Source organism: Corvus cornix, chromosome 7 (genome assembly GCF_000738735.6).
Source record: "Corvus cornix cornix isolate S_Up_H32 chromosome 7, ASM73873v5, whole genome shotgun sequence".
Classification (NCBI taxonomy): Eukaryota; Metazoa; Chordata; class Aves; order Passeriformes; family Corvidae; genus Corvus; species Corvus cornix.
The window spans coordinates 6,409,351-6,433,399 of NC_046337.1; the positions used below are offsets into that span (position 1 = coordinate 6,409,351).

The 24,049-nt window shown below is 37.9% G+C and overlaps 1 protein-coding gene across 6 annotated transcripts in view; it reads left to right on the forward strand.

Annotated features, from left to right (window-relative positions):
* The window catches only part of ZRANB3 (zinc finger RANBP2-type containing 3), a 41,786-nt gene extending 18,254 nt beyond the window's left edge, over positions 1–23,532 (forward strand). For 3 of the 6 annotated variants that reach the window (XM_010407143.4, XM_010407144.4, XM_019290532.3), the window contains 19 exons: positions 241–259; positions 2,941–3,119; positions 5,511–5,742; positions 7,460–7,545; positions 9,509–9,680; positions 10,068–10,196; positions 11,034–11,153; positions 11,871–11,990; positions 12,505–12,684; positions 14,184–14,336; positions 14,953–15,421; positions 16,389–16,592; positions 17,071–17,153; positions 18,511–18,612; positions 19,481–19,623; positions 20,488–20,622; positions 21,445–21,838; positions 22,264–22,395; positions 22,717–23,532. In XM_010407143.4, coding sequence (XP_010405445.3) covers positions 241–259; positions 2,941–3,119; positions 5,511–5,742; positions 7,460–7,545; positions 9,509–9,680; positions 10,068–10,196; positions 11,034–11,153; positions 11,871–11,990; positions 12,505–12,684; positions 14,184–14,336; positions 14,953–15,421; positions 16,389–16,592; positions 17,071–17,153; positions 18,511–18,612; positions 19,481–19,623; positions 20,488–20,622; positions 21,445–21,838; positions 22,264–22,395; positions 22,717–22,815 — 3,151 coding nt within the window. In that variant the 3' untranslated portion in view covers positions 22,816–23,532. Of the gene's footprint in view, positions 1–240; positions 260–296; positions 2,202–2,940; positions 3,120–5,510; positions 5,743–7,459; positions 7,546–9,508; positions 9,681–10,067; positions 10,197–11,033; positions 11,154–11,870; positions 11,991–12,504; positions 12,685–14,183; positions 14,337–14,952; positions 15,422–16,388; positions 16,593–17,070; positions 17,154–18,510; positions 18,613–19,480; positions 19,624–20,487; positions 20,623–21,444; positions 21,839–22,204; positions 22,396–22,716 lie in introns of those variants that run through there. The other 3 variants (XM_019290533.3, XM_019290534.3, XM_019290535.3) reach the window with 3 other exon arrangements.
* Positions 23,533–24,049: the final 517 nt, after the last annotated feature.

Here is a 24,049-nt window from a genome sequence, read left to right on the forward strand (position 1 = left end):
GTAATGCCAGCAAATTCAATAAATATTTTTAAAGTAATTGTCATACTTACTTTCAGTTCATACCAAATTCACTTTCTGTAGGTGATATCTGGAGGAATGAAGTCACCTTTTTTCCTTTCATTGGTTCAGTAAATCCAGAATTTAAATTTATAGTAAACAATTTGTAAGTATTGGTTTATGTATTATATTTAGTATTAATTTCTGCTTCCCTCCCCCCCCCCATTTTTGTTTCTTATTTAGGTGTATGATTGCTGATGAGGTAAGTGATGTTCCTGTTCCTCTAACACCATTTTTTTGTGTTGTTAATGCACTTTGTGCAGATGTGACTTTTTTTGTTTGAGAGTTGTGGGCAGAAAGGCTGGTAATGAAGGAATCCTAATTCCTGTGATAGTCAGCAGATATCCTGAAAATGCCTAAGTGAGGAAAAAATTGAAACCAGACAGAAGTTTAGAAGAATCCTTGAGAAAACTTAAAAGGCTAATTTTAATTGTAGGTTAAATCTCTGGTATTATTACATTTTAAAAACACTGACTCTGTTGGGTTTTTTTTAGAGTCCTTTATAATTGCATAGCTAGCTATTTTTAATGGATTATTAGACATTCCTGGCCCAGGGAGATTTTTAACAGCTATGGTTTCCAAAGGTGAATTTTTTAAAGTGCACTAATCAAGTAGCAATAGTAAAATTCATTGTGTCCATGCACTTGAAAATATATATTATGTTCCATTTAAGGGAAATCTGAGTCCAGCATTTCTTCTCAGAGAGAAAACATTTTTGTAATAACGCTCTTGATGTGTTGTCAGTATAAAACCTTTCTGAAAAAGAGAATTGCTATAGTCTCCCAATTCTAATCTGGGTTTTCTTGACACACTAGGAAGGAGAGGGAGATGGATTATTGGTATTTAAGCATCTCCTCATACTATAAAAATCTCATTACATCTGGAGATAAACTATACTGGCACAGAATGTGAAATATCTGAGAACTGTGGAGAATACAGAAGTATTCAGGGGAAGAGGAAAGGGGAGCTTGGGAAAAATCAAAATATCAGCAGTAGCTATTTTTTTATTAAAACAGTTTGTTTCCCTCCTTGAACTAGACAATGAACTGTGCATAATTATGTTAGCAATAAAAAGTCCTGGAATATACATTTCTTCAAAAGAAATAATGTATATTTTATAATGACAAGAGGTGTGGCACTGGAGGAAGTATTGTGCACTGGTATGTATCCTGTGCTTTTTGACCTATCTCTAAAATAAGAAAATGTTGGTAAAATTAAATATCAGTATTGTGAGCTTGTATGCAAAAAGAAATTATCAACGAAAACTCAAGATCAGAGAATTACTGTATGTATCCCTGGAGTGTGTAACTATGTAAGGATTAAAGTAAGATAGTAAGAGTATTTTTTGTGAGGTATTCTACAAATATGTTTCCGTTTTTTCTCAGAGTGGGGACAGACGAAGTTCTTCCCCAGAATTACAGCTTTACTGTCATCCATTTCAATGCTGGAGAAAGATGGGTTTAAATCAAAACCCAAGACTATCATATTTTCTACAGTTTTTCTAGGGTCTCACATTCTTGTGACCTAGCCTGGTGATCAGCTCTGTGGGATCTACATCCAGCCATGGGTGTGCTGATGCCAAGAGTGCTGCTTTTATTCCATATTCATTTCAACTCAGTGCCTGCATTATCACCAGGGACTGCACAGCCTGAGTGAGGGAGACAGCCATGGCAGCAAACGAGAAATGAATGTTATTTTGTTGGTTTTTTTTTTTCATTTGGATTTGTTTTCAGATTAACTGAGAACTACTGGTGACACAAGGGGAGATTGCAGGAAAATTTTAAGGAAAACTTGGCAATTTTGAATGAAAACTGAGTATCACAGTAGCTTTCCTATTATTTTCTTTCTAGTAATAGTAGAAAAATTCACTGTTTTCTTTTGTACTTGGGAAATCTCTTCATTATATCATTACATCTGTCCATTTAGACACAACCCTGGAGATGTAAATTGTTGTTTTATGTCTCGCTACTGTGAGTAGTTAGACAGCAGCAAATCCACTCAAATATCCACTGGACTCCATGAAAAACCTGCACAGAGTATTTTAAGGCCCATGTCTGCTTTGATGTTTAACAGGAGTTGGGAACTCTCTCTTGCCATGTGAACAAGTAGAGAAAATAGCTGCATTCTTTGATAAAATCTTGAAGGTGGGTTGGTATTTTTTAAACAAAACCCTAAATTCTGAATCTTATAATCATCTGTTGCCATGATTATTCACAGATGGGAGCATTCCCACCTTGACGGTATGAAGCAAGTACTTTCCTGTTACATATAAATCTGTTTGTTGAATCTTCCCCTTGCCTGTACATCTGAATTCTCACTGTCTGGGCTTTCTCATCTGTGTTACAGGCCCAAGAGAAATGATCAGCTCTAGTGAATCAGAGCATTAGTTTCTTTTTGTTGACCCTCTGGGTCAAATCCAGAGCTCTTCCCACAGGTCCTTGTTCTTCACTTGCCTATGAAATTGAGGACAAAGTTGTTTTTATTGTAAGAAGGCATCCTATATATTTCTTTCCTTTGCATAGTCTTTAAAAAATGGTTTTGGTAGCTTCACAAGTTAAAGAGTTTGATCTTTTTAGTATACCCTATTAAGACCCTGAACTGAAAATCTTCTGAAATGAATGGAAGTGCTTCTTCTGACTTTGATGAGCTAACCAGATATAACACATGTATTAATCTGTTTAGCTAGATACATCTTGTTTCATAAAAGATGATCTGTGGTAACAAAGTGATAATTAAATACATACTATACAACTAGCTCTTTGACTGGGTTTCCTTTATTTGGTTCTGTCTTTGCAAATTCTTTTGGGCTTTTCTGAATGGAATATGCTTTCTGAGCAGAGACTTCTGGTTTTGATGTTGTTCTTTTCTCTTTTCTTTTCTCAGATGGGACTAGGCAAAACAATTCAAGCAATTGCCATTTCATATTACTATAAAAATGAATGGCCTCTCTTAATTGTGGTGCCTTCCTCTCTGAGATATCCTTGGGTGGATGAGATGGAGAAGTGGATTCCAGAACTCTCTCCAGACGACATTAGCATCATTCAGAACAAAACTGATATTGGGTGAGTAAAGTTTGTTACTCTTCTGCAGTAAGGCTTGCTTACTACTCCTGGCTCAAGCAGAGCCACCCTCTGGGGTATCAGATACACCCTCTGGGATATCAGCCACTCCTCCCAGTTTTGTGTTATTGTATTATAGCAGTTACTCATTTTCTTTGAAGTTGAGAGATCTGCTTTTTGCAAAGTAGCAAATGCCTTTCTGCTGAAAATTAGATTACTTCAGTGTGTCTCAGAACAAGTTATTTCTCAACTCTAATGAATTCATTAGCTTCTGTAAAACATTTTTGGAGAACTTCTGGTGTACATTACAAAATAAGGAAGTAATTACTGTTAGAATTCCATTTAGCACGCTGAGAAAATTTGTAAGTTCGAATAAGTAATCCCTAAATAACTGAAAAGGTCATCATGACCTACACTTTCTATCTTTAGACTTAATAGCATGAATTCATCAGAGAGCCTATGTCTTGGGTGTTATTAGAATAACTCTCCTATTACCCTGAATTGCAAGGGTGTTTTTAGTCTGCTTTGCTGTAAATGACTTGGTTGATTTTATGGTAATGCTTAGATGTTGTTCTAAAACTTGGGTGTGAGGGAGACTGATCTTCATGTTTTCTGGGAGTATCAGAGAGTGACTTGACTGCCAAGATGTGCTGCTTGGAACCTTCCTAGTAACCACAGAAATCCAACTGAAAATGCATTTTGAAAGCTTCATTGAAGGGTAATTCCTACTGATAGTCAAAATTTAAGTTGATCACAGGAATATGGAAACTAAAATTAGCACCTTTTAAGGTATTTATCTGAAAGGCACTCAGAGCTTATAGGCTGGATGCGGGAAGGGGAAATGTGGACTGGGGAAAATTATGGGAAAATTAAATGGCAAATGAAATTCTGTTCTTTTAAGATTTTTTTTAAAGGAGTAGACCTTAACCATTATTATTTACTTTTATTCAAAAAAAAAGGAAAGATGAAAACTTGGGTTTCTGCTTATTTAACTCCCAGGAGGCTGCCTAGCTCTGAGGTTGCTGTTGAACTAATTGATATTTTAACATTAAAAAGTGTTTTATGCATTTGTAAGAAAATGCAAAAATACAGCTGCCAAATTAGCATTTTGTTAAATTCTGCTTCCATATGTTAAGCTTTGATTTCTCTCAGTTTAATACTTTGCTTTTCTTCAAAACTTCAAGAATTAAGTTTACTGCTTGAGTGTTGTTTAACTTCTTGATTAAACCAGGTTAAAATATACTTAGACATCAATTTAGGTTCATAATTTCTGGCCAAATTTGAAAATGGAAGTTTCTTGAATAAATTAGTTCCACTAAAAGAAATAAGTTTATTTGTAATTTTTTAAATGTACCCTTCAGAAAGGGTAAGGGAAAATCGTGCTTTCCTGGTTGCTACATTTATCTGTACAGTGACAGCCAGAATCTGCAGTGCCCGCAGTGCCAGTGCTCAAACCACTACCCTTTCCATATCCAGGAGCATGAATGTGTAGGTGCATTTACCATTTTTCCTGTTAAATCATCAAGGAAGCTTCAGCTTCAGCTTGCTTGGTTTCTTGATCTCTTGCTGCTGAAGAACAAGCAGAAATGATGCCAGCAGAGCAGTGGTGTCTGACAGATGGGCATACCAGCTATGACCCTCATTCTGATGACTTGTGTGTCTAACAGCTGTAAGAGCTTCTGTGCTGCTCAAAGGCTTCTGAAGGGCCACAGTGCTCTCTAGTGATTTTAAAATCAATTAATGCCTTGGACCTGTATACGTCTTTAAATTTGTTATAAATAGTTCATTTTCAATTACATACCAATTTTTCATCTTGTGCCATGTTGACTCCCTGCTCCCAGTGTTTTTGTTTTCTTCATGTTCTGTTTAAGCAAAAAAGCTGGGTAACAGCTCTGACAGGAAGCTGTGAGGTTCAGCCCAGACTGTACTTTCACAGTGCCCAAATACTCAGGGACAGTCTGGTTAATCCTCTCAGGCTGCTTGTGAGGGGACTCTTCGTACCCAGAGCAGTAAAAAGCTTGCACAGAGACATCATTACTTCAGGTGTTTGGGTGCTGATAAAGACCTTGGCTTGTGTGTAACTTTTTGTGCAGGAAGTGGGTTTGTCCTATGACGTACTCTGTAAGGAGCACATGGTGAAGCAATGCAGCCAGATAATAAAATTCCTTTGAAATGCAATGTGTGTCTTCTGAAAACGATTATGAATTATGTGTTTGATAAGTGTGAGATATTTTAAACACCAAAAGCTGTTGTTGTTAGCCTCACAGCCCACTTGTCAATCAATCCAAAAGGAGACATACATGCCTTCTGAGATTAGTTTTTATAATCTCTCTCTTATATTAATTGTCCTACAATGAAAACTTGCTAAGAAAACTTGTGGATTTTCTTTTTCAGGAGAATATCAACAAGCAGAGTAACCATTCTGGGGTATGGGCTGTTGACATCTGATGCACAGACTTTGGTAGACACTTTGTACAGGCAGAACTTTAAGGTGGTTGTGATTGATGAATCGCACTACATGAAATCCAGAAATGCTACCCGCAGCAAGATTTTACTGCCAATTGTGCAGAAAGCTCTCAGAGCTGTTCTCCTTACTGGAACTCCTGCTCTAGGAAGACCTGAAGAGGTATTTGACGTGTTGTGCTTGGTTTTGGTTTTGGTTTTGAGGATGGTATCAGTAATAGATGAAGAGTCTTTTAGTTTTCTTGAATATATTCAATTACATGCATTATGACATCAAAAGGTGCACTAGCTGCATCAGGGAGGACAAGTATAAGAAACTAAACCAATGTCTTTTTGTTTGAGTTGACTTTACAAACTTGTTTCAAGCTTGTGCACAGGTGACTTGAGACAGTGTTTCTTGTAAGAAATTAATCTTGTATGTTACAGACTGATTGCTGGGTGAAATAGAAAATAGAGCTTAAGGAGAGAACTGCTTGTTTCTCCTGTCTAGGGGAGTCTTTGGTAGACAAGGTCTTGTATTAAATCTTCTACTTTATCATCTGATAAAGAAAGCCCTTAGTTTATCACTGGTCTTTTGAATATTCACTTAAGTGGAACAAAATATAGTCTGTGCTTGTTGCACATCCAGAGTGACAAATTTTCCTTTGAAGGAAGTTCAGCTTATGGAATTAGGGAGGAGCAGAGAGGTAACAAAAACCCTCTTGGGTTTTATACTGAACCCAAGACAACTGTCTTTATTTATCAAATGTAGGGGAAAATGGAATATAAGAGCTGAGCTGTATTCAGGGAAATTAAAAGAGCTAAATAAATAATATTTTATGCTTCAGAATTCCTCACTGTGTCAATAGAATTTATGACAAGACCCTTTATGAATTTAATTTGTTAAGAGAGGTGATAACTTGAGAAAGATACCCATGGTATGGAAAAGGGCTTGGTATATCATGAGTACTTACTTAAAACTTTAAAACAAATATTTATGTTTATGGGTGGGGATAATTATTAAAACTTCCTGTACAAAGACACTGCAACCAACCCTGGACAAAGTTACAAAGTGTAATACCTTTATATAGTACATTGATACTGAGACCAGTATCATTGTTAAAGGTCTTTAAAGGGAATTCCATACAGGCTGTCCTTGATTACAGCAATGAGATCAAAATTCATGAACGAATGGAATATAATTTGGGACTTTTTTTTTTAGTGATACTGAGGTTCTGCTGTGGCTTATAAGGCAGCATATAAAAAGCATTAAATGTCTTTAATCAGTTTTGTGTCATAAGCAGAATCCTTGTATAAAGTCTTTGAATGTATGGAAAATGATCCCAGAAGCCAGGAAGCTTTGACAGTATAACAGCTTGTAAAGTAGGATTCTTCCTGCTTAAGGTCATCTAAACTGGTATTTACCTCCTGCTACTCAGCAGGAAAAAAAGCTGTGAAATTTCTGGTTTGTATTGATATTGTCCATCTTTTGAAGTAAAACTTAAAAATTGAGTAGGTTTTTCATGTATTTTAAGAAGCAGACCACTCATGCAATACCTGCATTGAAGCTTTGCAGAAGCCCATGTGCCTGGCAAATGATAAAAATTGTTATTTTGGGGAATAACTTAATCTCATCCATGTCTTCTTGTTCAATGTGAATCTTTTCCAAGCTGTCAGTGCTGTTACAGTGCTCTATTCTTTGAGGGCTTCCCATAACTCTCCTCTCTGAAGAATCCTGTATCCTATGGAATTCCTTTTGTATGTGGGCCAAGCTGTGTGGTTTTTGTGCAAATATTAAATGTAAACTTAACACAAAAATCATGTGTTAATTGTTTCTGAATAGTCTTACATTTGCATGCAAGTTTTAATTTTTCACTGTTGCTATTTTATTTTTTATACAGCTCTTCATGCAGATTGAGGCACTGTTTCCAAGAAGGTTTGGGACTTGGAATGAATATGCTAAAAAATACTGTGATGCTCGTGTCAGGTATTACTGCACTTGCTTATTTACATTCTTATGAGTGTCTTTGATTTTTCTTGTCATGCCAAGTGAGACAATCAGTAGGCAGTACCTCTACTGCTGTATCACACCATCATGCTTGGAAAACCAGGGTCAGGTACCATCTCCATCAAAGAGGATTGGGAAAAGGATGGCACTGATTAAATAAATTAATTAAAGCTATTAAAGTCTGAAATAAAGTTGAAGTGCCAGCATTCTGTTAAGTAAAATTATTTATACATTTACTGTTGTTAGTATGAGTTGTGGAGGTTTTACCTTCAGAACTGGAGTTTTCAACTCTGAGTCTTAAGCTCATGGTCATGTAATAATTTATACCTCTCTTTATTATGGGGTCCCTGTCTTTTTGCTGTCTCACCACACTTGAGTGGGAAACAAAGTCCAGTACTTGTTTCTGTATTTCACAGGCTGGCTGTCTTAGCTAAAAATTTCATATATGCAACTTTGCATGTATTCAGAAAAACAGATCTTTGTCAGCTAAATTGGCTAGCATTTAGATTTAATTTTTACAGTAATAATTACATGGTTTCATTTTCATAAAACTTGTTTTTCTCCCTCCATCATATGCACTTTATCAGTATTGAACTTCAAATAACATGGAAGAGCACTGTCTAATTTTCAGACAGAGAAATGCTATTTTTTCCATGGTGTTTTGACTGAATGCATCTGTAATTTTCACACCACAAGTGCGCGTGGGTACAGCATGGTTAGCTACTCAATCATAGATGATTATCTTATTTTTGGAATACCATAAATGTAATAAAAATCAAGTTCAGGGTTTGGCAAGCTTTCAATGAATAACTTTTTCTTCATGACTTGGCTGGAACAAAACATCCTGTGGTAATAAACTTGATAGGATTATTTTATCCAGCACTTTCCGTGAAAATATGGGTGGTATTTCCTTAGGTGTCCATGGACACCTGTTTTAAAGATGAGATCCAAACTATTTCTGTGAGGTTTAGCCTGCCATTTCTGTCATATCCCCGATGCTGAAGGTGGAGGAAGGAGGCTTTTCTAAGGACAGACATAAATAGATTAAGGAAGGGATATGAGCAAAAGATTTTGCTGTCTTCCATCAGTGCCATTCCCGCTTCACCAGTGCAGAAGTAACTCTCTCAGCCCCATTCCCAAATTATTACAGTCAGCTAATTCAGCTAATTAGAACACTGTTGGTAAAGTCAGTAAGGCTTAAAAATCTCTAAATGATTGTGGGGGTTTTTGTGGCTGTTTGGTCTTTTAATAAAAATTACATGCTTGTAACACACTCTTCTGGCCCTGGAAAATGCTACCTGGGCTTTTCTCCAAGACTGTCATGTTCTTTATTTTATTGTCTCCTGGTAATTCTGACAGAGAAAAGCTGCTGTTCCTGCTGCAACACTTCCTCAAAAACAGCAAAGCAAGGAAAGAACAAGGAAGACTTGAGTTAATAAATTCTTTCTCTTTTCAGCCTTTAGCTTCTTAACGTGAAACCTTCTTCCTCTATTTAACCATGCTCATTAAATAGTATTACTTTTGAAGGTGATAGCTTAAGCTTTAAATCCTGTCTCTGGCAGTAACTGAGAAGGAATTCTTAGGGAGGAAAGAAAGGAATATTGATAGTGATATTTGCCTTTTTCATGATGGCTTTCCTGTCTGTAATATAATAAAGAATATTCTCAAGGTGGTATATTCTTCTCATTAGTCCATTGAAACAGGAGTTCCAAAATTAAACCTGAAACTTCTGCTTCCTGTGGACAGTGAAGTGTGGGAAGTTGGGAATAGACAGAGGATTGTGTGCAGGTGATGGGCAGTAACTCCTGCAGACAGTGGTGGCTGCTGGGAAGTTGAAGCACACTTTCATATCCAATAGTGTGATTTAAAATTAATTATATACTGATTCTACTGAATTTGGAAGATCTCATGTTTACATTCTGTATTGATCTATCATTTTCAGGTTTTTTGGTAAAAGAAGGCAATGGGACTGTAGAGGAGCTTCAAACTTAGAGGAACTACATCAGCTTTTAAGTGAAATAATGATCAGAAGACTGAAGAATGATGTCCTAACTCAGTTGCCTCCCAAAGTCAGGCAACGCATTCCATTTGACCTCCCTCAAACTGCAGCAAAGGTAAATTTTCCATTTTTGATGAAAACACATTTGTTAGTAAATGGAAGTATCTTCATATGGATATGTATTTTTATGTATGCATGTGTATTATGTGTAGTTACAAAGATTGTGTGAGTATAAAGCAGAGTGTCTCTGTTACTGTTTTTAAAATATAATACAACACTCATACAGCAATTTTTTTTGCATCAATGATAAAATTTGTTCTATTTCTAGTACGATCTTCTTTTCTCTCTTCTTTTACTGTAGATTTTGAATCCTACAGTTGCTTTTAGCCAAATTTGATAGAGTTCTCCGAAGTTCCTAAACATTTTACACTTGAAGCGTAGCTGTTGAGGTAGAACATGCTTTGTACTCTCTGTCTAACCACTGATCTCTTCTGCCAATTAGAATCTGAATGCCACTTTTGCAGAGTGGGAGAAATTAATGAGAAGTCTGAGTTCAGATGCCACTGAAAGCCACTTTTCTCAAGTCATGAATCTGATCACACGCATGTATAAGGAAACAGCCATTGCCAAGGTGAGCCTGCAAGTCTTCCCTTAATATCCTTAAACTACCCAGTGTGTGTTTTTAACCTCATAAAATTGGTTTTATTGGCCAGAACACGAGATGAGGTTATTCGGTTTGTTTTATAATCATGGCATGGAGAAGCACTCTCTTTTTCCCCTGTATGTTTATGGAATAGGCAGAACCCCATTACAATGAAAAAAGAAGTCTGAAAACTGCTGCAGAGTGTATTGCATTAACTGTTGATCACTGATAGATTTTGTTATTAACTGCCATCATTGCTTTAATAGCTTTTGTAAAAGATACTGAAAATTACATTTGACACAAAAGAATTCTATGAATGCTTAAATAGAGCAATATTTTATGATTATGATATCATGAACATATCAGAATTACTCTTTCAGTTTTGATATATGGCTTTATTTGTGTGTGGATGCAGAAGTTCTGATTAACTATTACCTTGTCTGTTTGAAATATGCTTGTTTTTCTCAAATATGGATTAAAACATCAGATAATGATGTCTGAATCAAAAGGGGTTTATCTACATCTTAATCTGGAAGAAGTGCCATGTAATTATATGGTATTGTGAGGATAAATGTGGGGTTTTTTTCTCTCTCTGAGGTAGTGAGTTAGGTTTCTCAAAGACATCGTTGTGGTATGTTTTTAAACAAAATTAATCTGAATCATTTGATTCTTAGCAATGTCAGTGTTTGATAAAGCCCTACATGGATAACAAAAGATACAGAAATTTACCTTTTCATGTTACAAGGAATTGAAAGACATGAAAATAAAAACTGTCTTTTTGAACATTTTGTGTGTCTCACTAATGAAAACACTCTCTTACGGCAGGCAGGAGCAGTCAAGGACTACATCAAAATGATGCTTGACAATGACAAACTGAAGTTCCTCGTCTTTGCCCATCACCTGAGCATGTTGCAAGCCTGCACAGAGGCAGTTATAGAGAGCAAGGTAAAGCCTGAACAAATGTGCACACAAATCTAACCTCACTTAAACAAATGGCTATCAGCTGTGTTTGAATTCAGCCAACTGCACACGAGTACAGGAATGGAAGGATTTTATGTACATACGGATCAGTGCCACTGCATTAAAAGGGATCATGTGGTTCTGAAAACTGGTTTGTGGTTAAGGATGATGTAAACACACTTGTATCTGGTATGACTTTATTATTATTATTAAATCAATATTGTAGGAAGTTGTTTTCCAAATTTTTCTACCAGTCTGTTTTTTGGGACGTTTAACAGCACGCTATCATTTCACCTAAATGTTTAATTCAAAGCAGTAAAAATATTTGCAAACAGCTTTCACCTTATTTTGATCATGGACTCTTAATTATTGCTAGTGAATGGTGGCTAACTTTGCTATTTTATATTGTTACTCTTTTTTAACATTTTAAAAAATGGTGTCAGGGAAATGCCAGATTCTTCTGTTTAATATTTCATTTCAAGATCCCATGTTCATTCTATCTTCTACTTTTGCAAACAGGGAAACAAAGTCTACACCTCTCTAGACAGAGACTTAATTTTAAGTCAAAGGGCAAAAGATGTATTCTGATCCCCATGACAGGAATAGAACAGTCCTTTTCATAATTTTATTGGGGGACAGGGAGGGATTGGGTCTGAAAACAGATGCTGATGATGTCATTTAGTCTCTGTTTGGATGTTACAGGCTCGCTACATCCGAATAGATGGGAGTGTTCCCTCTGCAGAGAGGATTCACCTCGTCAATCAGTTTCAGAAGGACCCTGAAACCCGGGTTGCTATTTTGAGTATTCAGGCAGCTGGTCAGGTAGGGCAAAAAAGAAAGCATGTGAAATAATATACTTAAAGAATATAGCTACTGAAATCATTGATGACTGAAGTGATTTACTGAAGGTAATTTATCTTCGTGCAATTTGTCCTTTGTAGACCTTGTGTTCATTTCTTTGCACTAATCATGTTAACTGTTCTAAGCCTCTATTGAATTTACTTGAGCAAAATGATGATAAGCAGCAGCATCTCATTCTTGAATAATTAGAAAAACTTAATTTCTTTAAAAGCACTAGATTAATAAGAAATAGATGTTATTCCATGATGAAAAGCAGTGTGCAGTCTTTGCACAATACTGAAGTATTTTTTGAATCTGAAGCCCAAGGAAGAAATTGGTATAATATGGCCATGTGCTGTCGAGGACCACCCTGACCACCCTCTTATTTCCATACTAAAATGTCCTGTACAACCTTTAGCTTTCTTTTGCTTCAGATAATCTGTTGTTTGTGTGTGGAATCTTTTTTTTTTAAAATGCATCTCCTTACTCTCCTTAGGGTTTAACATTCACTGCTGCCACTCACGTTGTGTTTGCTGAATTATATTGGGATCCAGGCCATATTAAACAAGCAGAAGACAGAGCACACCGCATTGGGCAGTGCAGCTCTGTGAACGTTCACTTCCTGATTGCCAAAGGAACCATGGATACCCTCATGTGGGCAATGCTGAACCGCAAGGTGGGTGCTCAGTGGGGCCGAGGGGTCAGGGTTCTCTGGGGTTCAGGTTGCACTTCAGTGCCACAAAAGTCTTGTTTATCTAAAACACGCTCCTACTCTAAGACAAATTGATACACCTACAATTACTAATCATCAAAATGTCCATGTTTGTTCTGACTTAGTCTTTTCTAGGTTTTTGCTCTTCATTCAAGATGCAATGATAATGAGTCTTTGCCAAGGTGCATGGGATGGTTCATACCCACAGGAGATGGTTGTTTTATCTTCTGGCTTTTTATTGCTGTTGTGGTTCAATTTTAAGGCATTCAGGCATTCTGCTCACTCATAACAGCTAGAATTTGTTGTGGGTTGTTTTTTCTTAATTGAATGAATGTTGTGCCTAAACTAAGCTTCCTTTTTGAGAGGCAGAGGCATTCTTTTTTGGTAGATCCAAGATTATACAGATCTTTTCTTCTGTTGCCATTTTCCACAAGTATCACCCAACTGTTGTTAGCAGTCATTGAATCATAGAATGGTTTAGGTTGGAAGGGTCCTTAAAGCTCATCCTGGCATGGGCAGGGACACCTTCCACTATCCCAGGTTGCTTCAAGCTCTGTGCAACCTGGCATTGGACACTTCCAGTGATGGGGTAACCACAGCTTCTTAGGGCAACCTGTGCCAAAGCCTCACCACTTTCACAGGGTAGAATTTCTTCCTAATATCGAATCTAAACCTGCTCTCTGTCACTTTAAAGCTAGGAGTAGTTCCAGTCTACTTTTTTTCCTTACTTGGAGAATCTTTGAGAGTTCACAGAACTGAGAAAAATCATTTGGCTGTTTTGCTTCAGTGACCCCTTTGTGCCCATTCATTAGTGTTGTGTGTTGATAACTGAGGTGTGTTGGTGTTCTGGCAGCTCTTGCTTTCTGGTGTTGCCAGCAGTGTCAATGCAGAAGGAACTGCCTTTCAAACACCAGGTGCCAGAGCCATTTGAGACTGTGATTACACAGGGTTTATCCTGATGCCAGTGCCGGCCTATAGCTGTAGTTCTTGCATTTGGCTGGTCCTGTATTGTCGTGGTTCAGTTGGGCTGGGTCCATAAGTTACTGTAGTGACAAACTGGTGACCATTTGTTTGCCAGTATATTACTCTCCTGCTGAAAAATAGTCACTGCTTAAATAATCTGGGAACTGCAAACTGTGTTTGACGTTCAGTTGGGGAAGGAAATTCTGTATTCAACGTCCTGTAGGTACCTCTGAAAGAATCTGTCAGTCTGGTGCATTATGAATCTCCTTAAACATGGCATGGATGGGGCTTAGTAATTCAACAACAGTTTACCTTACAGGTCACTAAATAATTCTGCCTTTGTTTGTCTCCACATGCCGAGCAAAACATGTTAAGACTGCTAGAGATGTGCACAGTGTATATATTCTCTTTTATCTTCAATAAATACTGACATTTTGTGTCACTGGTTCACTGGTTGTAGTGTGCTAAATACAGCACTCACCATTATTGTCTTCCTGCAGGCCAAAGTCACAGGCAGCACTTTGAATGGCAAGAAAGAGAAAATGCAGGCTGAAGAAGGTGATAAAGACAAATGGGACTTTCTCAGTTTTGCTGAGACCTGGACCCCAAATGAAATTCTAGAAGGTCCCCAAAATGAACTTCTATTTACACATGTAAGACTTGAACCTTTGTCTTTTCTGTTTTCTTTCATTTAAAAAAAATTGTAACAGTCATTTGCTTCAGCTTTTTGTGCAGTTCAGAGTTTACTAACAGAGAAACACCAAACAAGTAGGAAAAACTAAATTCCATTTTAAAACTTATGTGAAGCTGGGAAAAGTGATCTGCTGGGTATAAATGTCATCTACATCTTCTGCTGGGTCCTTATGTTCAGGTGACTGAGCCGTCCTCAGAGTCAGATAAGACCAAGTAATTTCTGTTCAAATGATGTCTTCATTAACTGTGCTGAATTAATTGGACTAATATTTAAAACAGTGTTTGAAAGCCTTTCCTTGTAATGGGCATCTTCAAAAAAGGCACATAGCTTACCAGTTCTATGTCTCTGCCTTCTGGTAGTGCCATTTCAGAATTTTCAGGAGAATATTGAAAATACTTTTCTAAAATCCGGAGAGCAATGTTGAATTGCTTTTTCTGTTCACTGTTTGTTCTTAAAGTTATCTTTTGTTAAAGATATCTTTTGTTAACAGTTTCTGATGCAGTCATAAGTGAGGTTTAGAGGCCTTTTCCAGCCTAAATGTTTCTGTGATTCTGTGTTCCTTTCCTCTTCCCTAGTTTGAAAAGGACAAACAGCATGACATACGTTCCTTCTTTTCCCCCAAATCCTCCATGGAGAAGAAACGCAAAAGATTTTCTGGTGATGAATTGTTACATAATGATTCAGAATCTTCTGCTGTCACAAAAGAAGAGGATGCAGAGAAGAGTGATGAAAACCTGGATTCCACAAGGATAAGTGAGGTGGATACAATTTGTCATGAAGATACTCGCGAACATGAAGCCAAAAGAGCAAGGAGCATAAGTGGATCTACCCCAGTCAGCTCCAGCAATAAAAAGAAAACATCTTTGACTGGAAAAAAGCCCTCTTTGTTTTCAGAAAAAAACAATGAACTCCATCCTTGTGGCTTAAATAATTCAAGTGAAAGTACAGCTTTAAATAAAGTTTGGCACTGCAGTGCTTGCACTTACATTAACAATGATCTGCTGCCTTACTGTGAAATGTGCCATTGCCCCCAGAGCAGGGATGGTGAGTAAGGGGTGCTGCAGAGAAAAAGATGCATTTTTCATTTCAGTTGTGATCAGGCTCAGAAAATACAATCTTTTTGAACCTATGACTACACAGAGGTCCAGGAAAATATGAAGAATTGTGTCTTTACATGAACAAATACCTCTCAAGTGATCCTCCTTAGTCTTGCTTTCCCCAAGGATCTTTTACATGAATCTAACTTGAAACAAGTGAAAAATTCCCATAAAAAGTTAACAGGATATAAATTCCATAAGGATGAATATATCCTCTGTTTCCTTTGCAGCAAATTTTCCTCTCCTCTTCTTTGAGGTTTATGGTTATTCTGAATACAATTAAACAGCAAAATTTTTCTTTACCTTTCAAAACTAATCAATGTGGTATTGGTGTTTTATTAACTTGAGCATTGCATATTTGTCATGAGAGACATTATCTGGAAAATATGGCTTTTCTTGCTCCAACAGTTCACAATAGATTTCTTTTACTAAATTTATTTAAGCTATCTGGAAAATTAATGAAACATTTTTATAAATCTATGCCCATATTTGTCATTTCAGTTGCAAAGGCTCTTTTTACTTGCTTATTTATTTATTTAAATCTCTATGCATGCTCAAGTAAGGACAACTTCTGAGTTTCACAGCTATAAATCAATGCCTGGAAAGCTACTTTGTGTGTTTATGGTATACAATAACTGTATATAATATAGAATTGCTATCTGCATTATTTATTATATAAATATTTTGACATTAATCCGGGTGCACAGGATTACGTAAATGAAAAGCTTTGTTCCATGTGTTTGTTCTCTTAATATTAAAGTTAGCTCTAGCTTCCTAAGTGGTTGCACCATAATAATATTAGAGAACAAAATGCCATTTCTTTGTATTTCAGTGCCATGGTCCTGTCTCAGATGTGTTATTAGGTACTTGCCAGGTAACACAAATCATCGCTTTTCTTGTTTCTTTGTATGTAGGTGAGAGAAATGGTGAAGCTCTCAGGAGCCAGAGTGAGGAAGGAGTGTCAGAGGAGCCCAGGAGAGATGAAGACAGAGCAGAAGGCAGTGCTGAAGACAGAAGAGGACATTTGGGGGAAATGGGGGCACACCAATCTTTTGAAATCAGAGAACAGGAAACTCTGGGGACTGAAAAGGAAGAAAGCGAAAAAGAGTGTGGAGAAGGTAAAGTGGGACTCTGAAAGAACAGTTCTATCCCATTGTGAAACTGAATTAAATGCCTCTGGCATGAAAAACAGCTTTTAAATAAAAACCTACATCTTTGAAACACAGAAGTACAAGCACCAGCACGGGACTTTATCATTCTAGCCTGAGCCATTTGTTGAGTTTTGATGCTGGATAAGCCCAGCCTTTCCACACAGGTCCTGGTGCAAACCAGAGCTGACTGACTTCAGGACTGTGTCAAACCAGCAGCTGGGAATCTGGATGGTTTTACTGGAACTGAGGACAGACACAGGCAAAACAGTTGATGGGTCATTCAGGAGAAACAGAAAAATGAAATACACAGATACCTTAATAGTTTGCTGCTTGAGCTCTGCATCTTAGGTTGTTCTGGAATTAGATACATATTTAATATTATTTCTAATGTCAGAGTAGAATGAATGAAGAAAAATCTTTAATGCTACCATTTTTTCTGTTGTAGATAAATCAGACACATTCCAAATATATGATGGGCTTATGTTTTGTGCAAGCAGGAATACTGATAGAATCCACCTCTTTACAAAGGTAAACCTGAAGTATGCATGGTTATTGTCATTTTAAAATTAGAAAGGAAAATGCCCTCTGAAATGTTTCTGTATGTTTTCATTTGTTATGCTTTATGTAAAAGCATCAATATTTTTGTATTAGCTGAAATACAAAAATAAGGTAGTTTATCATTCTAGTTCTTTTTCTCAATGAAATTAAGTAATAATTCCCTAGATACATAACTTTCGGCACTTCTCTTGGCTTACAAAATTGGGCTAATACATGAAATCATCTGTTACAAATGGCAGTAACAGTCATTTAAAATTCCTTTTTATCATTACAGTGTCTTATCACAAAATAACTTGAATAGAATAACATTCAAAATTCAAATAAAAAATGACAGTAAATCCTGACACACTAAGTAAATAAGCTATTGCCACCACATTTTCAGAAAGATCAACATTAGTGCTGTGTGTAAGTCAGTAACAGCCTGAATAAAGCACATTGTTGTTAATCTGCAGTGGTGATTGGGTACAGAAAGCAGTAGTTGGGAATTTTCCCAGTCATTCAAGAGGATGTCAGGACTTGCCAGTTTCCTCTTTCAAGTGATAGGAAAGTGCACTGGGAAGATTTCTTCAAATTACTGAGTGAATCAGTGTATTCAGGTGCCACTAAAGCAGCACGGATAGCTGAAGGTAAGTCTTTGGGATGAGACATTTTTATTAGGCTGATGCAGCTGGGAAAAAGTCAGAAAGAGTCAAAAAGTCCTCTTGTATCTGAAAACTTGTTAAATGTACTTACAATGTATGTACATTGTACTATGGGATTAGTTTCATTTTGCCAGATACTGCACAAGATCTGCTGAATGGTGAGACATTGGGGAATTCTGCTTTGACTCCTTCTCTCAAATGTTTGTGAATCATCAATAAGTTCCTTGACCAGATGTACCCACTGGGACAACTTATTCCTTTAAAAATTAAGTGGAGAACTTCTTCAGACATTAAAAAGAAGTATGATAAATAATGTTCAAGAATTCTTACTTTAAATTGTAATGAAGTGACATTCTCCTACCTACAATCATTCATTTCCCTTAGAATTCAGTCAAGAGGATTGTAATTTCAGTTTAATATAAGGTGTGTCTGAACTATTTGCAAAGAAAAATATCTGATTTATTAAAAGGTAAAATGTTCTGCCTTGTTACTTTTAGTTAGATTAATATGAATCATCTTTCTTGCATTCGTGCTGTTATCTCTGTGCCTTATTGTTGGTTCTGGAAAAATTTGACCTTGAGGGACTAAATTTAGTAGGAAGGGAGGAGAATTCACTTGAAACAGATTACTTTTTCTACATTGTGCTACACTGCATCTGTAAACAAAACTTTGCTTGTTTCACCTAGGATGGTGAACCACTGAATCATAATTTCATTCCATTGGACATACAGCTGGATAACTGGGAAGACTTACCAGAGACTTTCCAGAATAAAAAAAATCGTGCACTGGTAAGAACAAGTTCTACTGGCACAGCAATATAATATTAAGTGCAGAGGAAATTGTCTTTTAAAAAAAATAAATGCAGAATACTTCCAGGCCTTGGGATATAGGCACAGTTTCATCAGAGCAATCTTATAGATGTTGATGTGAACATGAATTAGGCTGTCTGTTACTCTGGCAAATTATTGTGCCTCCTCTTCACATTGCAGTAGAAGGAATCAACCAGGCATCATTTCATTTCTCATTTACAGAATTAGTTCCTAACTTTCATAAGTCAACAAAATAACTTCTTAAAGGTTATGAATTAAATAGTGCACACTCTAAATAAGAATGTTCTAGGTTGTATCAGAGCTGCAGGTCTGAGCAGGCCTCCACTCTCACTCTCCCTTTGGTCTTCTAAGAGTTTTCAAAGTAGTGTCAGGCACAGCTCTACACAGACATTCAGTTAATTTAGGAATAAAGATCCCATTCATAATGGGGTTTGAGAAGAACACTGCAAACCAAAGTACTCAAGTAAGGAAATCCAGATTTAAACTGGATGGGAAATATTATCTGCTTAAGTTAAAATCTGATTTTCCAAACTAAAAACCATCAGGTGGAAACAAAACTGATTCTTTTTGTAGGTTCTCCAAGAAGGCTGGAACTTAAATTTGTAGGAGAGATGCCTGACTGATTCAACCAGCTGTTGTGTGAAGCAGCTACTGAATGGGTTCCACAGATGGAGGGGTGAGGGTTTGAAGAGTTACCTGAAGGCACATCTCTGATTGTAGGAGCTGTTTCCAGCCAGTGTAGAATGCACTAATCCATGGCACTGTTCTGCTGTAATTAGCTCTGTGCAAAGTCTGTCCTGGTGCTGACAGTCATGTTCTCTGCCAGATCCTGAGGTTTGTGAAAGAATGGACTCACCTCACAGCAATGAAACAGAAGATAGTCAGAAAAAGTGGTCAAATATTCTGTAGTCCCATTCATGCTGCAGAGGAGTTGTCTAAAAAGCAGTCAGTGGGCAGCAGCACAAAGAGGTATGTGGGGTTTGGTTTTAATTCCTCCTACTAATTACTGCAGAAAGTTCGATTTTGCATCATGCCTCAGTGTTGTCACTGCTGTGCACAAAACACGTCATGCAAACTATCTAAAACCTTCTTATTCCCCTCAGTCCCTACTGTTAAATTCCTGAGGGTGACTATTTTGGCTGTAGGTAAGAATTAAGTAAATAAATAGTTTGTAAGTCCAGTAATATAAGCAGAAGGGTAATAAGTGTTTGTTAACCTCTTGCCTGATTGTGTCCTACCATAAAGTGTAGGAAAAATCTGTGAATGGTATAGAAAACCTACCAGGACTTACAGCAGGTAGGTAAGGTTGTGTGTAGGGTTTGGCAGGTGTTCAGTACAGAGAGATGTACTCAGGAGAAGTTGTCTGAATAGTGGTTTCTGTGAACCAATTTAAAGTTTTTTACCTAAAAGCAGTTGTGTTTTACAGGGTTTCACATGAAAATAAAGAAGGGAGATCAAACATAACTAATGGAGCAAGGAGTCCTCCAGAGCTTGTAAAGTTTCCTGGATTATCCAGAGTGTCACTGAGACTTCACCTAACTGAAACAAAATGCCTTTCAGGTTTCACTGTCAGGCAGTTTCAAATTGCTGTCATTTTTTAATTGTTATACACAAACCAAGTTACGTGTTTGCCGGTTAAGAATTTGGTTTTAGAAAGATACTTCATTTAGTATAAAAGTATATGAAAGTACATTTTCCCAAATTTTATTCACTTCTCATCCAGAAAATGAGGAATGTTTGAAGAGAATATGCTGTCCCAATCTTGCTGTACCGCAGAGTGGATGTTGTTGGAGGGAGATTGTTCCCTTTGCTGACAGGATTTGTCACTCTCAGGTATGTGACCAGGGAGGATGTGGCAGCAGCCTCGCTCTCCAAGGCCAGCAGCAGCGGGGGCAGTGTTCGCCTCATCTCCAAAGAGATGGGAGCTTCTCTGGACAAAGGAGGTGCTGCTACTGAACCATCCACGAAGTAGGTTTATTAATCATCCTACTGCATTAAGTTCTTTTGCCACTTTTTTTTTATGGTACTAAAATTACTTGCTGTGTCTGCTTCGCTGAAGTACAGTAGTTAGATAAGAAACTTGCTGTAGTGCTAATGAGCTCTGTTTTATTCTTACAACAATTTAGATTTCATCTGTTGTCTGCTGACAGAGCTGCTAATTAACTGAGTCTGACTAAAGCAAAACAAGAGAATAGTTACATGATTCAGAGAAAAGAATGTTAGCTCAGCCCTCCTGTGAGGTCAACATCAAATTGGGGACACAAAATTTGCTTCTCTTTTGCCTCAGAATTTTAAAAAAGGGAGCAATGAAGTGAAAATTCCAAACAGAAATTGCCCTTTGAAAAATTTTTCTTAAACAAGCACTGTGTATCCTACTTTGTTTTGGGTAGGAAATTGATAGGCAGCCATGGAAATTGTAGAGAAACCAGGATCTTTCCTTTATTACTTCTGTTAAAGAGGGGCCTGAAACATTTTAGTTTTGTATGTGTACATGCCTGTGGCCATTTCTTTATGAATACAGCATTATTTCAGCTAATAATTGAGTGTAGTAATAGGTGCAGAAGAAAAATCTGCCTTGTTATATTGTCAAATTTTGTTTAAATGGAAATGTAAACCAAGTAAAGGATTTGCACTATGCAGGTGTTAATCTGAGCAAGGTATTATTACAACTACAGTGATTTTTCAGAACATAAAAGATATCTAATGGAAATACACAGTGCATAAACCCCCTCTTGAACTGGGCTGCTGAATACCTCCTTTACCCACAGCTGTATTTCATTCTGCCAACAGGCTGCTTTCAGAAACTAGAAATGATCCCTCAGCCCTTCCTCCAGGGCAGACTGACCCCGGAGGCTCCTCCCTATCCAAAGGGTATCTGCAGGCCCTGGACAGCCAGGGGGCCCCGCTGTGTCTCAGCTGCCAGCAGCCAACAGCGCAGCCCCAGCCCGGCTGCCCGGCCCGCGCCTGGGACACGCGCTTCTGCTGCCACGCCTGCCAGGAGGACTTCTCCATCCGCTCCAGCCAGAGCTACCTCCGCTCCAAGGTGTTCCAGATCGAGCACGGGGTGTGCCAGTGCTGCCAGCACAACGCCCAGGAGCTTTATCTCAGCATCAGGGATGCACCCAGGAGCCAGAGGAAGCAGCTTCTGGAGACTTCTTGGATGTCTCACCTTCCCCTTGGGCAGGTGATGGTTCTGGAGTTTCAGCAGTAACATCTGGTCTGTGTACAGAGAGTTCAAAGACAGCCAAAAATGTTCTTACAGATTTAAGATAGAAAGGTAACCTAGCACCAACAACAGAACAAGACAAAAGAAGTCCTTAAGAACAATCAAATTAACTAAATCCCATTGTCTTCTAACTAATGGGCACAGGCATGAGAGCTCTGATTCTGTAGGGGTACATGTACAGCCAGGGCTGGGTGGAAGTATGTCAGCTACTTACAGCTGTTACACTTTGTGCAGTGGGAGTAACTAAAAAATGCCAAGGCTGGCTTTCTTTATCTTGATGAAAACTATAGCTAGCTACTTCCCAGAATTTCCTTGTTCCTCCAGTAGGATGCCCACGTAGTTGAGGAGTGTCTCACCCCTGCCGTGTCCTTTGTGTGCTGCAGCTGAATGAGATGATCCGGAGCCCGGCGGAAGGGCAGTTCTGGCAGGTGGACCACATCCAGCCCGTGTACAGTGGAGGAGGACAGTGCTCCCTGGAGAACCTTCAGACCCTGTGCACAGCCTGCCACAGGGAGGTCAGTGTGTGGAGCTGGGAATCCCAGGCCTCTCGCAGGCAACAGCGGAGGGAAACTGCACTTAGGCTCCTCCTCAGCCCTGTTCCCTCCTGCTGCAGAACCCTGGTGCTCACAGCCTCTCCCTCCCATACAGCCAAGGTGGAAAGGCAGCATTAAACTATTGATATGACAGTTTCCTTCGGATTTGGGAAAATGTTGCCTTAAAATGCAAATGTTTATTATTATGCTATCTACTGTAAAGTTAGACTGGAGCTTAACTGTGAGCTAATGCTTTCTGTTGCCAAGTATCAATATTAACAGACCTGTCTCTCTCTTTTGCAGAGAACTGCAAAACAGGCCAAGGAAAGAAGCCAGCTGAAGAGAAAGTCTTTAGCTACAAAGTATGGCTGTGATATCACCAAATTTTTGGTGAAGAAGTAAAATGCACAATACATTCAGGTACATTGTAACTCTGAAACCAATATAGTTACAGTTTTGCACTGATTTAACAGAAACCTATCAAGGAATTAAACCGAAGAAACCATTTGCAACAGTGATTGTCAGACTGCATCCAAAGTACTTGATCATCATGGTTTTTTATGGCCCTGCTTTAAAGCTGAATTTCTGTGCATAACTTTAATGCCATTTTGAGGAATTATGGTTTCTCTTGCAGGGTAGTTAGGCCTGCAAGAATTTAAGGAAGTTCTGTTGAAACTGTTGGTGGCATTACAGGGTTCAATTGTATTGGGAACATCATGGACCAAGAAGATGTCTTAGTTTTAATTCTTTTTGTTGTTTACACACCAAAACCACAGAATAAAATACAGCAATTATGAAAAAAACTAGCAGGAGTGAGTGATTTGTCTCCTCTAATTCTGCTCACCCACTGAAGGCAGACTCTTGCCATGGACCTGACTTACAGGACTTTGGCATTCAGAACTGATGTCAGTTGAATTCTGTTTTTACTTAAACCAGCTTGTATTAAAATGTTACTCAGGATAGGAAACATTAAACATTAGCAATTATGTCCTCAAAGGCAGTTCCTGGGAAATGCTACAGTCAAATTCTCCTTAACGAGATTGCAGAGATGCTGGTAATTTTGTACTGCTTACCTGGCTTGCTTTACAGTTAAATAAATACAGTTCTTTCTCCTGGTGATTTTTTTTTAATGCTCTGTCTCTCCTCACCCCTTGAATGCTGCAAGGCAGTTGTAAGCTCATAAAGCAGAGCTGTACACAGCACGTCACCATCACAGTGCAGGGCTGCAGTTTCAACTACAGCAAGTTAAAATAAGGTGAAAAGCTTTCTGAGTTATCCTTCTGAGAAGGATCTTAAAGTTACAACTCTTGAACAGAGAAAAAGTCTGTTTAAGACAAGGTAGTTGCGTAAGTGCACCATTTTCTACAGTCAGACTAAGAGGACTTTAGCTTTGTTAATGATGTTTGTGGTGTCTGAGTAGGATAAAGGAATTATCTCTCCAGCAGTTCAAATGACCAGGTAGGAATAGCCTGATAATCAAGTGAGAGAGACGTTCAAATTTATACAGCCTTTACAGGAGGCCACATTGCAGTGTAAGATTTCATTAGAGGAGGAAACCAAGAGTATTGGGGAAGAAGCTTAACCTAAATTTTACTTCATCAGGAATTGCCTGGTATAATTCCTTTTAAAGAAGCCA